The sequence below is a fragment of the Gopherus flavomarginatus genome, chromosome 18 (genome assembly GCF_025201925.1).
Source record: "Gopherus flavomarginatus isolate rGopFla2 chromosome 18, rGopFla2.mat.asm, whole genome shotgun sequence".
Lineage (NCBI taxonomy): Eukaryota > Metazoa > Chordata > Testudines > Testudinidae > Gopherus > Gopherus flavomarginatus.
In genome coordinates, this window is record NC_066634.1 from 64,555 (window position 1) to 78,091 (window position 13,537).

General features: G+C 61.9%; 1 protein-coding gene across 1 annotated transcript; it reads left to right on the forward strand.

Moving 5' to 3' along the window:
- Positions 1–3,516: 3,516 nt before the first annotated feature.
- On the forward strand, positions 3,517–13,537 carry LOC127036864 (transketolase-like). Its single transcript, XM_050928138.1, has 13 exons — positions 3,517–3,611; positions 5,367–5,489; positions 7,973–8,134; positions 8,205–8,326; positions 8,706–8,899; positions 9,004–9,168; positions 9,247–9,393; positions 9,528–9,644; positions 10,528–10,635; positions 12,466–12,562; positions 12,632–12,751; positions 13,025–13,158; positions 13,391–13,537. Exons 1-13 carry the CDS (start codon positions 3,517–3,519, stop codon positions 13,535–13,537), a joined length of 1,731 nt encoding a protein of 576 aa, XP_050784095.1.

Sequence of the window (13,537 nt, forward strand, 5' to 3'; positions counted from 1 at the left end):
CGAGGGTTCCGCCGTACACTAGGTTTCACAAAGACAAGGTGCAGTTATGACCGCACCCGGCTTTCCTCCCTAAGGTGGTTTCGGCCTTTCATGTTACCCACAGCTCAACGCAATGGGCACAACCATTGCACTCCTTGGACATCTGTGGAGTGCTCGCATTTATATTGCGCTGCCAGAACCATTTCGTAAGGTGCCCCAGCTCTGTCACGGTAGCGGGCCAAAGGGAGGGCTTGCTTGTTTTCCTCTCAGAGGATCACATCTCGGGTGATGGCAGACTTCCGAACTTGTTATGATTCGGCTCATATTTTCCCCAAGCCACATCATCGTGCAGTTTACCAGGGCTCAGGCTTCATCTGCCGCCTTGCTGGCTCGTGTTCCTACCCACGAGATCTGTCGCGCAGCTCCATTGGTCCTCGGTCCATACCTTTGCTTCGCAGTATGCCCTGGTTCAACAGTCAGGAGATGCTGTAGCCTCTGGCTCAGCAGTTTTCATTCTGCCACATTTCACTCCGACCCCACCGCCTACATAAGGCTTGGGATTCACCTAACTGGAATGGATATGAGCAATCACTCGAAGAAGAAAAGACGGTTACTTACCTTTGTAACTGTTGTTCTTCGAGATGTGTTGCTCATATCTATTCCACACCCGCCCTCCTTCCCCACTGTCGGAGTAGCCGGCAAGAAGGAACTGAGGAGCGGGTGGGCCGGCAGGGATATATATCAAGCGCCATGGTGGCGCCACTCTAGGGGGCGACCTGCCGGCCCACCGAGTTGCTAGGGTAAAAGTTTTCCGACGAACGTGCACGCGCGGCGCACACACCTAACTGGAATGGATATGAGCAACACATCTCGAAGAACAACAGTTACAAAGGTAAGTAACCGTCTTTTCTGTCTGCTCCACAGACACAGAAGAGCCGGAGACACATTCTCCTTCCCCAGACACACAGCTTGGGATCTCATTTCCCTTGTCCCAGCACAGAGGGCTGTTCACAGACAACTGCTTGGAGACCGAGGTAGCTCCCTCCATAGGCAAGTCAATACCCCTGACAGACACAGGCACATTTCCTTCACTGTCCCAATTCTCCATCCAGAAAACAGGTAAGGGATAGAGACACTCATCTTCCACTATCCTTGTCTTCCCAAACTGCTGAGTAGACAAAGCCATCTGCTCACAAGGCTGCCTAGGCTCCTCCAAACTTCCCCTACCAGGCACATGGCCATTCCCAACAGACACACTGCTGCTCTTCTCACTACACTGAGCTACTTCCAGCAAATCACAGTCACCCTTTTCAGGTTCCCTTTTACAACCTGCACTAACCACCAATCCATCACCCACTGAAAATCTCCCCTTTCCTTCCTCCATTAGGGCTTCATAGACTCATAGACTCATAGGTCAGAAGGGACCAATCTGGTCATCTAGTCTGACCTCCTGCACAAGGCAGGCCACAGAACCCCACCCATCCAATTTTATAACAACCCCTATCCCAGGACCGAGTTATTGAAATCCTCAAAAATGGTTTGAAGACCTCAAGCTGCAGAGAAACCACCAGCAAGCGACCCGTGCCCCACGCTGCAGGGGAAGGCGAAAAACCTCCAGGGCTTCAATCTGACCATCAACTTTAACCTGCTCCTGAGAAACATTTTCCTGACCTCTGAGATCTTTCTGTGCTTGATCTAATTCCAGATTCACTTCTGAGACATTAGACAGACGTTCAGAAACTCCAATCCCAGCCACACGGCTTTCTGGCACAGACAAACCTTTGGAGCAACCCTCCCCAGGCAAATCAGTGCCCACAATAGACACAGGTCCTGTGACTGGCTACCTGGACTGAACAAAGCTTTAACATCTTCCCCAATCAAAAGATCCTTAGGCAATAACTTCCTGATGCCAGCTATCACTTCATGCTGAGCCCCAGTCCATTCGAGGTGGATTCTGGCTAAAGGCACACGCGCTGTAAACTCCTCGAGGACTACAACATTCACACTCAGATCTGGTAAATAATCTTCCTCTTTGACCAGATCTGCTTTAACAAGAGTGACGTTAGAAGCCATCATTTGCCCTAAACAGCTTTTACCATTGACCTTTACACTCTATGAATTTTCCATGACCACTCCTGTACAGAGCACGGGCACAATTTATGGAGCCACCTTCTACTGAACTCACAGTAACAGCATTGACATACAAGGTGGCCGTGTTGGGTACGTTTGGTTACCAGACAACTGCTCAGAGTTACACAACATACCAACATTGTTAGACACTAGACTTCCAAAAGGATCCAATTTCTGCTGTTCTTCCCTTGCTTCTTTGACTTGGAACTGGCTGGAGTCTGGCCGTTCCTAGTTGCATCTTGTGAGTCTCCTGTTGCCTCTGTGGAGCTTTCTCCTCAGCAGCCAGCAGCTCCAGACGCCCCTTACGAGCTTTTTCTTCTCTCTCAGCAGCTTCTTTCTCCAGCTGGGCCAAGGCTGCTTCTCTCTCATTCAAATTTCTGCCAGGTTTTGCTCATGTTCAAACTGCATTGCAAGTTTCATTGCTTTTGCTGATGCTTTCTGGCTCATGGTCGCTGATCTTTAACCAACCAAACTCTCAATCCCAAAATTCAGATTTGGCTAGTGTGGGGTTCTGACCCAAAGCTTAATTGACCTGGTTCTGTGAATCCTGCCAACTACACCGTGACACTGCAGTTCTGGCTGGACTCAACTGAGGTGCCAATTCAGGACAAATTGCTTAAACAGGGCACCCAGAATCACAGCATAAGTTTGAAGCACAGACCGTACAGAGCCAATATTCGTAATTTCCACTACAAAATGACACAGGCACCCAGACAGGACAATCCTACCCAGCACCCCGCAATCTGGCCTAGACACCGCAGCTCACCCCCTGCATATGCGATTTGCTTCCACTACAGGACCTTGGTGGCAACCATGTTCTATATGGTCCCAGATTATCTCAGTAACATCACACCTGCCATCCCACAACGTACCCTGCCATGGCTAACCCCCCCCGCCATCCCACAATGCACCCTGCCACAGCTAACACCCCTCCCGCCATCCCACAATGCACCCTGCAGCGGCTTACCCCCTCCGCCATCCCACAATGCACCCTACCGTTGCTAACGCCCCCCTGCCGTCCCACAATGCACCCTGCCACGGCTAACGCCCGCTTTTCCTCGCTGAGCTCCTGCGGGGGTCAATCCGGAGTCACCCCAGATTGTAACGGGGGCAGGGCTGGGTTCTGAGCTGAGCTCCTGCAGGGGTCAGTCCGGAGTCACCCCAGATTGCAACAGGGGCAGGGCCGGGTTCTGAGCTGAGCTCCTGCGGGGTCAATCCAGAGTTACTCCAGGCCTGGATGGGGATCCTGTGGACAACTGGCCAGCCAGAGCAGAACAGTGTGGGGGTGGGGGGGCCGGGCTAGGGGGTCCCACATTCTTGGAGGGAATCCCCCCCTCTGATCTCACTTCCTGCTGGGGTGGGGCGGGGCAGCCGCCAGACGCCGCGCCGGGTCCCGGCAGCTGCAGCATGGCCAGTGCGGAGCCCCGGCTGGAGCAGCCCCCGCTGCAGGCGCTGCGAGATGCCGCGAACCGCCTGCGGGTCACGAGCGCTGCGGGCTCGGGGTAAGCGTAGTCGGGCCCTGGGGGGTGCCCCTCCCCCCGGGGAGCCATTGCAAGGCGGAGGGGGGCTCTGTGGGTGCCCCTCCCCCCGGGGGAGCCATTGCAAGGCGGGGGGGGGCTCTGTGGGTGCCCCTCCCCCCGGGGAGCCATTGCAAGGCGGGGGGGGGCTCTGTGGGTGCCCCTCCCCCCGGGGAGCCATTGCAAGGCGGAGGGGGGCTCTGTGCGGGCCCCTCCCCCCGGGGGTGCCATTGCAAGGCGGGGGGGGGCTCTGTGCGGGCCCCTCCCCCCGGGGGTGCCATTGCAAGGCAGGGGGACTCTGTGCGGGCCCCTCCCCCGGGGGTGCCATTGCAAGGCAGGGGGGGCTCTGTGCGGGCCCCTCCCCCGGGGGTGCCATTGCAAGGCGGGGGGGGGCTCTGTGCGGGCCCCTCCCCCCGGGGGTGCCATTGCAAGGCGGGGGGGGCTCTGTGCGGGCCCCTCCCCCCGGGGGTGCCATTGCAAGGCGGGGGAGGCTCTGTGCGGGCCCCTCCCCCGGGGGTGCCATTGCAAGGTGGGGGGGGCTCTGTGCGGGCCCCTCCCCCCGAGGGTGCCATTGCAAGGCGGGGGGGCTCTGTGCGGGCCCCTCCCCCCAGGGGTGCCATTGCAAGGTGGGGGAGGCTCTGTGCAGGCCCCTCCCCCAGGGGTTCCATTGCAAGGCGGGGGGGGGGAGCTCTGTGCGGGCCTGTGATGCAGTAGGGACTGTCTGTGTGGGGAGTGGGAGAGCAGGGGAGGACTTTAGGGGATGGACGATGCCAGGGCCTGTAACCTGAGCTAGGTAAGGGAGGGGAAAGGTCAACACCTTTGCCCGGGAAGGGGACAAAGGAAGGGAGCGGCAGGAGGGAAGCAGTTTGAGTTTGGGCTTGGGGCTGTGTGGGCGGAATTCAGGGGATCCTAGCTAGGATCCAAGCACCCTGAAAGCCCAGAAGGACTCGGTGGAGGGGTCCTGACTGTGCCTGCAAGCCCTGCTGTAACCTGTGTTCCTGTTGTCCAATAAACCTTCTGTTTTACTGGCTGGCCGAGAGTCACTGTGGGTCCCAGGAAGAGGGGTGCAGGGCTGGACTCCCCCACACTCCGTGACAGGGCCCCTCCCCCTGGGGGTGCCATTGCAAGGCGGAGGGGGCTCTGTGCAGGCCCTTCCCCCCGGGGGAGCCATTGTAAGGTGGGGCGGAGCTCTGTGCGGGCCCCTCCCCCCGGGGGAGCCATTGCAAGGCGGGGGGGCTCTGCGTGCCCCTCCCCCCAGGGGAGCCATTGCAAGGCGGAGGGGGCTGTGTGGGAAGGCTTTGTGCTCCTGTTGCAAAGGGGGATCGGTGCACAGGGGGGGGTGATGGTTCACTCTTTAATGGGGGGGTGCATTTACCCTTGCGGGGGAGAGGCGGGCATTGGTAGGGCTGCATTCTCTGGCCCTGGGTGGGGGGCTGCAGGACCATCCGCCTCCCTTCCACGTGCTTGGGGGGGGGTGTGAAGAGGGTAAGGTGCACGCTCTGCTCTGATTGGCAGGGCTGAGCTGTCACTCCATGGGGGGCTGCTCAAGCCTTGTGGCACTGCCCCTGGAGGGGCGGGGCTTGGCTGCTGGGGGCGGGGCCTGGGCTGATTAGGACCAGAATAGGGGGTGTTGTGTCCTCTGTAGGCAGAGGGCTTGGCTGGGATCCCACTATGGCCCGGGGGTGGGGTGGGGTGGGGAGGGGAGTGTATCAGCTGACTCTGCCCCATCTCCCCCCATAGCCACCGCACGTCCTGTTGCAGCGCTGCTGAGATCACGGCGGTGCTGTTCTTCCAGGCCATGCGCTACCGGGCCTGCCAGCCGGCGCACCCCAGCAATGACCGCTTTGTCCTCTCCAAGGTGGGGTGTGGGGGCCCAGGGCTGGGCTATGGAGGGATTGGGGGGGCGTCCCCTGGCTGGGCTATGGGGGGAATTGGTGGAGTTTCAGTGTGACTGGGCTATTGGGGGATCGGGGAGGGTCCCCTGTTGGCCGGGGGGAAGGGTCCCCCTGGCTGAGCTATGGGGGGATTGGGGGGCATCCCCTGGCTGGGCTGTGGGGGGAATTGGTGGGGTGTTGGTGTGGCTGGGCTATGGGAGGATGGGAAGGGTCCCCTTGGCTGAGCTATGGGGGGATCGGGGGGCATCCCCTGGCTGGGCTATAGGGGGAATTGGTGGAGTTTCGGTGTGACTGGGCTATTTATAACAGGTGTGTTGTAAACAAGACACGAGAAGTCATTCTTCCGCTTTACTCTGCGCTGGTCAGGCCTCAGCTGGAGTATTGTGTCCAGTTCTGGGCACCGCATTTCAAGAAAGATGTGGAGAAATTGGAGAGGGTCCAGAGAAGAGCAACAAGAATGATTAAAGGTCTTGAGAACATGACCTATGAAGGAAGGCTGAAGGAATTGGGTTTGTTTAGTCTGGAAAAGAGAAGACTGAGAGGGGACATGATAGCAGTTTTCAGGTATCTAAAAGGGTGTCATCAGGAGGAGGGAGAAAACTTGTTCACCTTAGCCTCCAATGATAGAACAAGAAGCAATGGGCTTAAACTGCAGCAAGGGAGATTTAGGTTGGACATTAGGAAAAAGTTCCTAACTGTCAGGGTAGTTAAACACTGGAATAGATTGCCTAGGGAAGTTGTGGAATCTCCATCTCTGGAGATATTTAAGAGTAGGTTAGATAAATGTCTATTAGGGATGGTCTAGACAGTATTTGGTCCTGCCATGAGGGCAGGGGACTGGACTCGATGACCTCTCGAGGTCCCTTCCAGTCCTAGAGTCTATGAGTCTATAAGTACTTTGACAGGGCCAGGTGAGTGCCCTGGGGGGGGCGCCCCAGCCTGGGGCAGGTGGCTGGGGAGAACTGGGTGGCAATGGGGCGGGGGGCTGGGGTTGGGAAGCTGGGGGAGGCATGGTCTGGTTGTGACCCCACACCATCTGGGCAGTGGGTGGAGCTGGGGTAGAGGGCCAGAGGGAGGCATGGCCTGGCTGTGACCCCCCCCCCCCCGCCTTTCTGGGGCTGTGTGGGGGTCTGGGGAGGCATAGTCTGGCAGTGATCCCGCCCTCTCTGAGCAGGGGGTGGGGGCTCGGGGAGGCCTGGTCTGGCAGTGATTCTGCCCTCTCTGAGCTGGGGGTGGGGGCTCGGGGAGGCGTGGTCTGGCAGTGACCCCGCCCTCTCTGGGCTGGGGAGGTGGGGGCTCGGGGAGGCGTGTTCTGGCAGTGACCCCGCCCTCTCTGAGCTGGGGGTGGGGGCTCTGGGAGGTGTGGTCTCGCAGTGACCCCGCCCTCTCTGAGCTGGGGGGGTGGGGGCTCGGGGAGGCGTGGTCTGGCAGTGACCCCGCCCTCACTGAGCTGGGGGTGGGGGCTCGGGGAGGCGTGGTCTGGCAGTGACCCCGCCCTCTCTGAGCTGGGGGGGTGGGGGCTCGGGGAGGCGTGGTCTGGCAGTGACCCCGCCCTCACTGAGCTGGGGGGGTGGGGGCTCGGGGAGGCGTGGTCTGGAAGTGACCCCGCCCTCTCTGAGCTGGGGGTGGGGGCTCGGGGAGGTGTGGTCTGGCAGTGATTCTGCCCTCTCTGAGCTGGGGGTGGGGGCTCGGGGAGGTGTGGTCTGGCAGTGACCCCGCCCTCACTGAGCTGGGGGTGGGGGCTCGGGGAGGCGTGGTCTGGCAGTGACCCCGCCCTCACTGAGCTGGGGGTGGGGGCTCGGGGAGGCGTGGTCTGGCAGTGACCCCGCCCTCACTGAGCTGGGGGGGTGGGGGCTCGGGGAGGCGTGGTCTGGAAGTGACCCCGCCCTCTCTGAGCTGGGGGTGGGGGCTCGGGGAGGCGTGGTCTGGCAGTGACCCCGCCCTCACTGAGCTGGGGGTGGGGGCTCCGGGAGGCGTGGTCTGGCAGTGACCCCGCCCTCACTGAGCTGGGGGTGGGGGCTCGGGGAGGCGTGGTCTGGCAGTGACCCCGCCCTCTCTGAGCTGGGGGTGGGGGCTCGGGGAGGCGTGGTCTGGCAGTGACCCCGCCCTCACTGAGCTGGGGGTGGGGGCTCGGGGAGGCGTGGTCTGGCAGTGACCCCGCCCTCTCTGAGCTGGGGGGGGTGGGGGCTCGGGGAGGCGTGGTCTGGCAGTGACCCCGCCCTCACTGAGCTGGGGGTGGGGGCTCGGGGAGGCGTGGTCTGGCAGTGACCCCGCCCTCACTGAGCTGGGGGTGGGGGCTCGGGGAGGCGTGGTCTGGCAGTGACCCCGCCCTCACTGAGCTGGGGGTGGGGGCTCGGGGAGGCGTGGTCTGGCAGTGACCCCGCCCTCACTGAGCTGGGGGTGGGGGCTCGGGGAGGCGTGGTCTGGCAGTGATCCCACCCTTCTGGCCAGCTACCGGGTGTTCTGCCTGCTGGGTGACGGGGAGGTGTCCGAGGGCTCCGTCTGGGAGGCTCTGGCCTTCGGCTCCCACTACCGGCTCGACAATCTGGTGGCCATCGTGGACGTCAACCGGCTGGGTCAGAGCGACGTGTACCGCCGCTGCGAGGCCTTCGGGTGAGTGCCCTGGAGGCTGCGGGGCGGGCGGGGCGGCCCTGGGGCTGGCTAACCCCTCCCACCCCGGCAGGTGGAACACCTATGTGGTGGATGGCCACGCTGTGGAGGAGCTGGACGAGGCCCTGAGGCAGGCGGCCCCACGAGAAGGGGAAGCCCACGGCCATCCTGGCCAAGACCTACAAGGGACGAGGCGTCCCTGGTGAGTGCCCCCCTCAGCTCTGCGTGCTGCAGGCCTTGCCTGGGGCCCCACGGCTGGCTCCCAGCTGGGGATGCCTGGCGGGATGGAGGGCCATGCTTGGGGGTGAGAGGGGGTTCAGTGGTTCTTTCTACCCTTCTGACAGCTATTGTGGGATGTGACAGAGTAGGGACCTCAGGAGAGATGAGGTGAGGTCCCCCCTTCCAGAACCAGGGAGAAAACCCAGGAGTCCTGGGTCCCAGACCCCCCTCCCCTCCCAGAGCCAGGGAGAGAACCCAAGAGTCCTGGCTCCCAGCCCCCCCTCCCCAAGCTGGGGAGAGAACCCAGGAGTCCTGGCTCACTTCTGCTCACTCCCTGGGGGTGGTTCTTTGCCAGGTGTGGAAGATGCGGAGAACTGGCACGGCAAGCCCATGCCCAAGGACAAGGTGGAGTACATCATCAGTGCCATCCGGAGCCGGATCCAGACCCATGAGGTGCTGGTGCCACAGCCGCCCATTGAGGACATCCCACAGATCAGCATCGCAGGCATCTGCATGCCCTCGCCCCCCGAATACACCACTGGGGACAAGGTGGGGGAAGCGGGGAGCCCAGGGCTAGGCGAAGGCGGTCTGGACTGACTGGGTGCCAGGGGGTGGCTGTGGGGCCAGGACAGTGACACTCCCCTACCCTGCAGGTGGCCACGCGGAAGGCCTGCGGCGTGGCCCTGGCAAAGCTGGGTGCTGCTAGCGAGCGTGTGGTGGCCTTGGATGAGGACACCAAGAACTCCACCTTCTCCGAGCTGTTCAAGCAGGCACACCCCGAGCGCTACATCGAGTGCTACATCGCCGAGCAGAACATGGTCAGTGCTGGGGGCTGGGCGGGGCAGGGGGCTTCTCTGGGGCTACCCCCCCAGGTCACGCGCTGTCTGTCCCCCCAGGTCAGCGTGGCTCTGGGCTGCGCCGCTAGGGACCGGGCCGTGGTCTTTGCCAGCACCTTTGCTGCTTTCTTCACGCGAGCCTTCGACCACATCCGCATGGGCGCCATCTCCCAGAGCAACCTCAACCTGTGCGGCTCCCACTGTGGGGTCTCCATCGGTAAGCACAAGGGGACGCTGGGCTGGCCGGGGGCAGCTGCGTGGCAGGGGCAGTGGGCTGCTGGCCCCGCATGCTGCCGAGCGAGCCTGCTCTCTAGCCCGGCACCTCTCGTGGCTCCCCGCAGGGGAGGACGGCCCCGGAGGACATTGCGATGTTCCGAGTCATTCCCGGCTGCACCGTCTTCTACCCCAGCGACGCCGTCTCCACGGAACGTGCCGTCTGCCTGGCTGCCAACACCAAGGTAACCGTCCGGGGGGCTCCTTGTGCTGCTGCCTCAGGAGTGGGGGCTGGGGGCTGTCCTCAGGGGCCAGCTGTGGGATCTGGCTCTAGGTCCAGATGGCACCGATGGTGGACTCCACCTTGTTCTTGAGCCCAGCCGTGCCAGTTATCTGCATCCTCCATTCACCTGCCCCCGAGAGAGAGTGAGTACTCCTGGGTTCTCTCCCAGCTCTGGGAGGGGAGTGGGGGCTGGTGGGTTAGAGCAGGGTGGGGCTGGGAGCAAGAACTTCTGGGTTCTTTCCCCAGCTCTGGAAGGGGAGGGGGGCTGGTGGTTAGAGCAGGGGGGCTGGGAGCCAGGACTCCTGGGTTCTGTCCCTGGCTCTGGGAGGGGGTCTGGGGGGTCAGAGCAGGGCGGGATTGGGAGCCAGGACTCCTGGGTTCTCTCCCCGGCTCTGGGAGGGGGTCTGGGGGGTCAGAGCAGGGCAGGGCTGGGAGCCAGGACTCCTGGGTTCTCTCCCCGGCTCTGGGAGGGGGTCTGGGGGGTCAGAGAAGGGGGGGCTGGGAGCCAGGACTCCTGGGTTCTATCATCGGACCCATGCGACCTTGGATTTCCTCCCCTTGTCACGTCCCTTTGCTGGTCACTTGGCAGCGTGGCGGTAAGCTGGGAATCCGGCAGCTCTCCTGGGTGGGGGCTGGGGGGCAGCTGTCTGTAGCTCGGCCTGGACGCTCTCCTGGTCACCCAGTCCAGGTCGGTTGCCCCCTGCCCTGTAATCTATGGGAGCAGGGTGAGCCCAGGGACCTGGGAGACCTGCCCGGTTGGATGTGGGATCACAGAGCCCCACCCATGGCTGGGGGTCAGCAGGAGGGACCAAGCACTAAGCCTGCCTGTGACCTGCCTTGCCTAGGGCATCTGCTTCATCCGGACCAGCCGCCCAGAGACCCCGGTCACCTACCCGCCAGAGAAGACCTTTGAGATCGGCCAGGCCAAGTTAAGGGGCTGGGAAGGGGGGCGGGTGCAGGGTGGGAGGGGTTGTTGGGTGACTCTGAGCCAATGGCTGCCTCGCTCTGTGCCTCAGTTTCTCCTCCTGGCTTGTCTGGATTGGAGGCTCTTTGGGGATGGGTCTGCTTATTATAATGGGGCTCACCCAATGCTGAGAGAGGGGGCAGTGGGCTCTGGGAGGGGGTTTGTGGAGCTCAGGGCCCTGGTGTGCCAGGAGCTGCCTGGGGGTGGTGTGCCCAGTCCAGTGGGGGGCGGGGTCTGGGTAGCACCTGGTGCAGTGCAGAGTCCCTGCTCTGCCAGCCTCTGGGTGCTTCTCTTACACAATCCTACGGGCGTGGGAAGCGCTGTCTCCCCTCTCTGCCCAGGGCAGTTGTAGGGTGACGCTGGCGGAGCCGACTGATCCAGCTCCATGGCTGCGGGATGGCTCCGCCCACATGCCTCCCAGGCCAAGGACTGAGGGAGATCGAGAGGCAAGGGGAGCTACTGAGAGACCCAAAGAGTTTACAGTCTAGAGGTGGGGTGGGAAACTGAGGCACAAGGTCACCCGGCAGGTCATGGTGGAGAGCCCAGGCATGCTGGATTCCAGTTCGGCCCTGGGCCAGAGCAGAAAGGGACTCCAGACTGTTCCTGAGCTGCTCCTGCGTGGGGTGGGAGCATGAAGTGGTTAATCTTTAAAGGGGGGGGAATGTGCCAGGGGGCAGTGGCATCTGGCAGGACTCTGAAGCCTGGGGGAGTCCCTGCTGGTGTGTTGGGTCTCGGGCAGCGTCTGTAACATGATTCCTATGCCTCCTTCGCCCTCCATAGCGCCCCCGTGAGGGGAACAACTCAGCCGGTCCCTCCCCGTGCAATCCGTAGCTGGGCTGCCCCCTGTCCCCATGCAGACACTGCTAGGTGGCCCGGAGAAGTGACCGCCTCTCGGGGCAGTGGTGGGGAGGCCCACCCAGTACTGCACTGGCCTGCTGTAGTGGGTTCCGTGTACACCACGTCCAGGCCTGCCCCCAGGGCAGAACAAGAGCTGGGGGGCGGGGCATTACAGACCAGGCTGAAAATCAAGGGGGACTCCAGGCAGAAACGGCCTGGACAGTAGGCAGGCCCAGGCAGGACATGGGGCGGAGGCTGGAGAGCCATGGAGGAAGGGGTAGGGTGACAGGGAGAAGGGCTGCCCTTGGGTGGGATTTGAAGCCCTCCCCTCAGGGAAATGAGGGAGCCAGGGCTGGGAGCAGTCTCAGCTTGGCTGGCCCTTGAGGGCAGCAGCTTGGCCAGGTGACCTATCGGTGGTTCCTTGTCCGTACACTCGGGAAGCCAGGTGGCCTGGACAAGCCTCCTGCAGGGGGCTGGCTGGGCTGGCTTCACTCCAGAGAGGGACAAGGAGCACTGGTGTCAAAGACCCGTGGGCCTCCCATGGTGCAACTGTGTGGGGCCTTGGGGCCTGGTCTGCTAAAGGGGTCACTCCCGGGAGACTGGCTACAGGCTGGAGCATAGACCAGACCCGGTGACTGTGACAGCCCTGGATCTGCCACTAGGTGGCAGGAGACTCCATAAAGTCTCAGCCAGAAATGGCCAGCTCTGGGAGGGGAGTGGGGTCTAGTGGGTAGAGCTGGAAGCCAGTGCTCCTGGGTTCTCCCTCACAGCTCTGGGAGGGGAGTAGGGTCTGGTGATCAGATCCAAAGAAAGATTTAATGCGAGGAGAGGGAAGGTGCCTGCTAAGCCAGTGGGGTGGGGGAGTGCAGGGACCCGCCTGCCAAGGGAAGGGAAGGGCCGGGAGGCCTGACCCTTGGCTGCAGGAATGGGGCTGGGTGAGTCTGGTCCTCCAGTGTCGGTAGCTTGCCCTGTCTGTCCCCAGGTTGTGCGCAAGAGCGACGCTGACAGGGTCACAGTGATTGGAGCCGGGGTCACGCTGCATGAGGCTCTGGCTGCTGCTGACGAGCTCGCCAAGCAAGGTAACCAGCGGTCGGGGGATGGCCATAAGCTTGCTCCCCCATGCTCCTCTGACCCTCTGTCCCTTCCAGGCACCCACATTCGGGTCATTGACCCCTTCACCATCAAGCCCTTCGATGCAACCACCATAGTCACCAGTGCCCAGGCTACTGGAGGGCGCATCATCACCGTGGAGGATCATTACAGAGAGCGTAGGAGGCTAGCGGCCGGGGGCTCCCAAATGCCTGCGAGGGAGGGGGAGCAATGGCAGGGGGGCTGCTCACTCCCAGCATGGGCCAATGGCAGCCTTGGATGGCTGGGAAATGCTGAGCAGGAGGGTTAGTTCCCATTTCAGTGCTGGGCCACCCCGGCAGGACTAGGGTGTCGAGGGATCTCCACTGGGATGGGGCAGAGGGGACGGACAGTGTGCGTTGTGTAGCCTAAATCGCAGACTGGAGGTCCGTCCGGGTGTTTGCTGGACACAGCGGGAGAAGAGCTGCTGAAACCACAGGAGGATGTTGGCCCAAGAACAAAGGGGCGTGGATTGGCCAAGAATCGAGTGATGCTGGAAATAAGTTTTCCAGCCATCGTGGGAGGGTCTGGAACAGAATCCCAGGAGGTGGGGTGGGGGAACCTGCCAGGAAGCTGGATTGTGACAGGTTGTCTGGGCTAGGACTAGAAGGGATCTCCTGGGTCCCAGGGCTGGCTTGTTGTAAAAAGCTGGAATGGAACCCAGGTGTCCTGCCCACGTGACACATCTCAGAGGGGCTGTGACTAGCGCACCATAAGCAACCGACGCTCCTCTGGAAAGGAGAGCTAGGGCTGTGTGCTTGCCCTTCTCTCTGTGCTAGGTGGGATTGGGGGAGCCTGGCATGGTACTCCAAGGCTTGGCTGTGTGTGGAGTGCCCCAGAGTGGCAAAGCGGCCGAACTCCTGGACCTCTTTGGGATCAGCACCAAGAGCATCGTAGCAGCTGTGAAGAACAGCTTTGCCAACTAA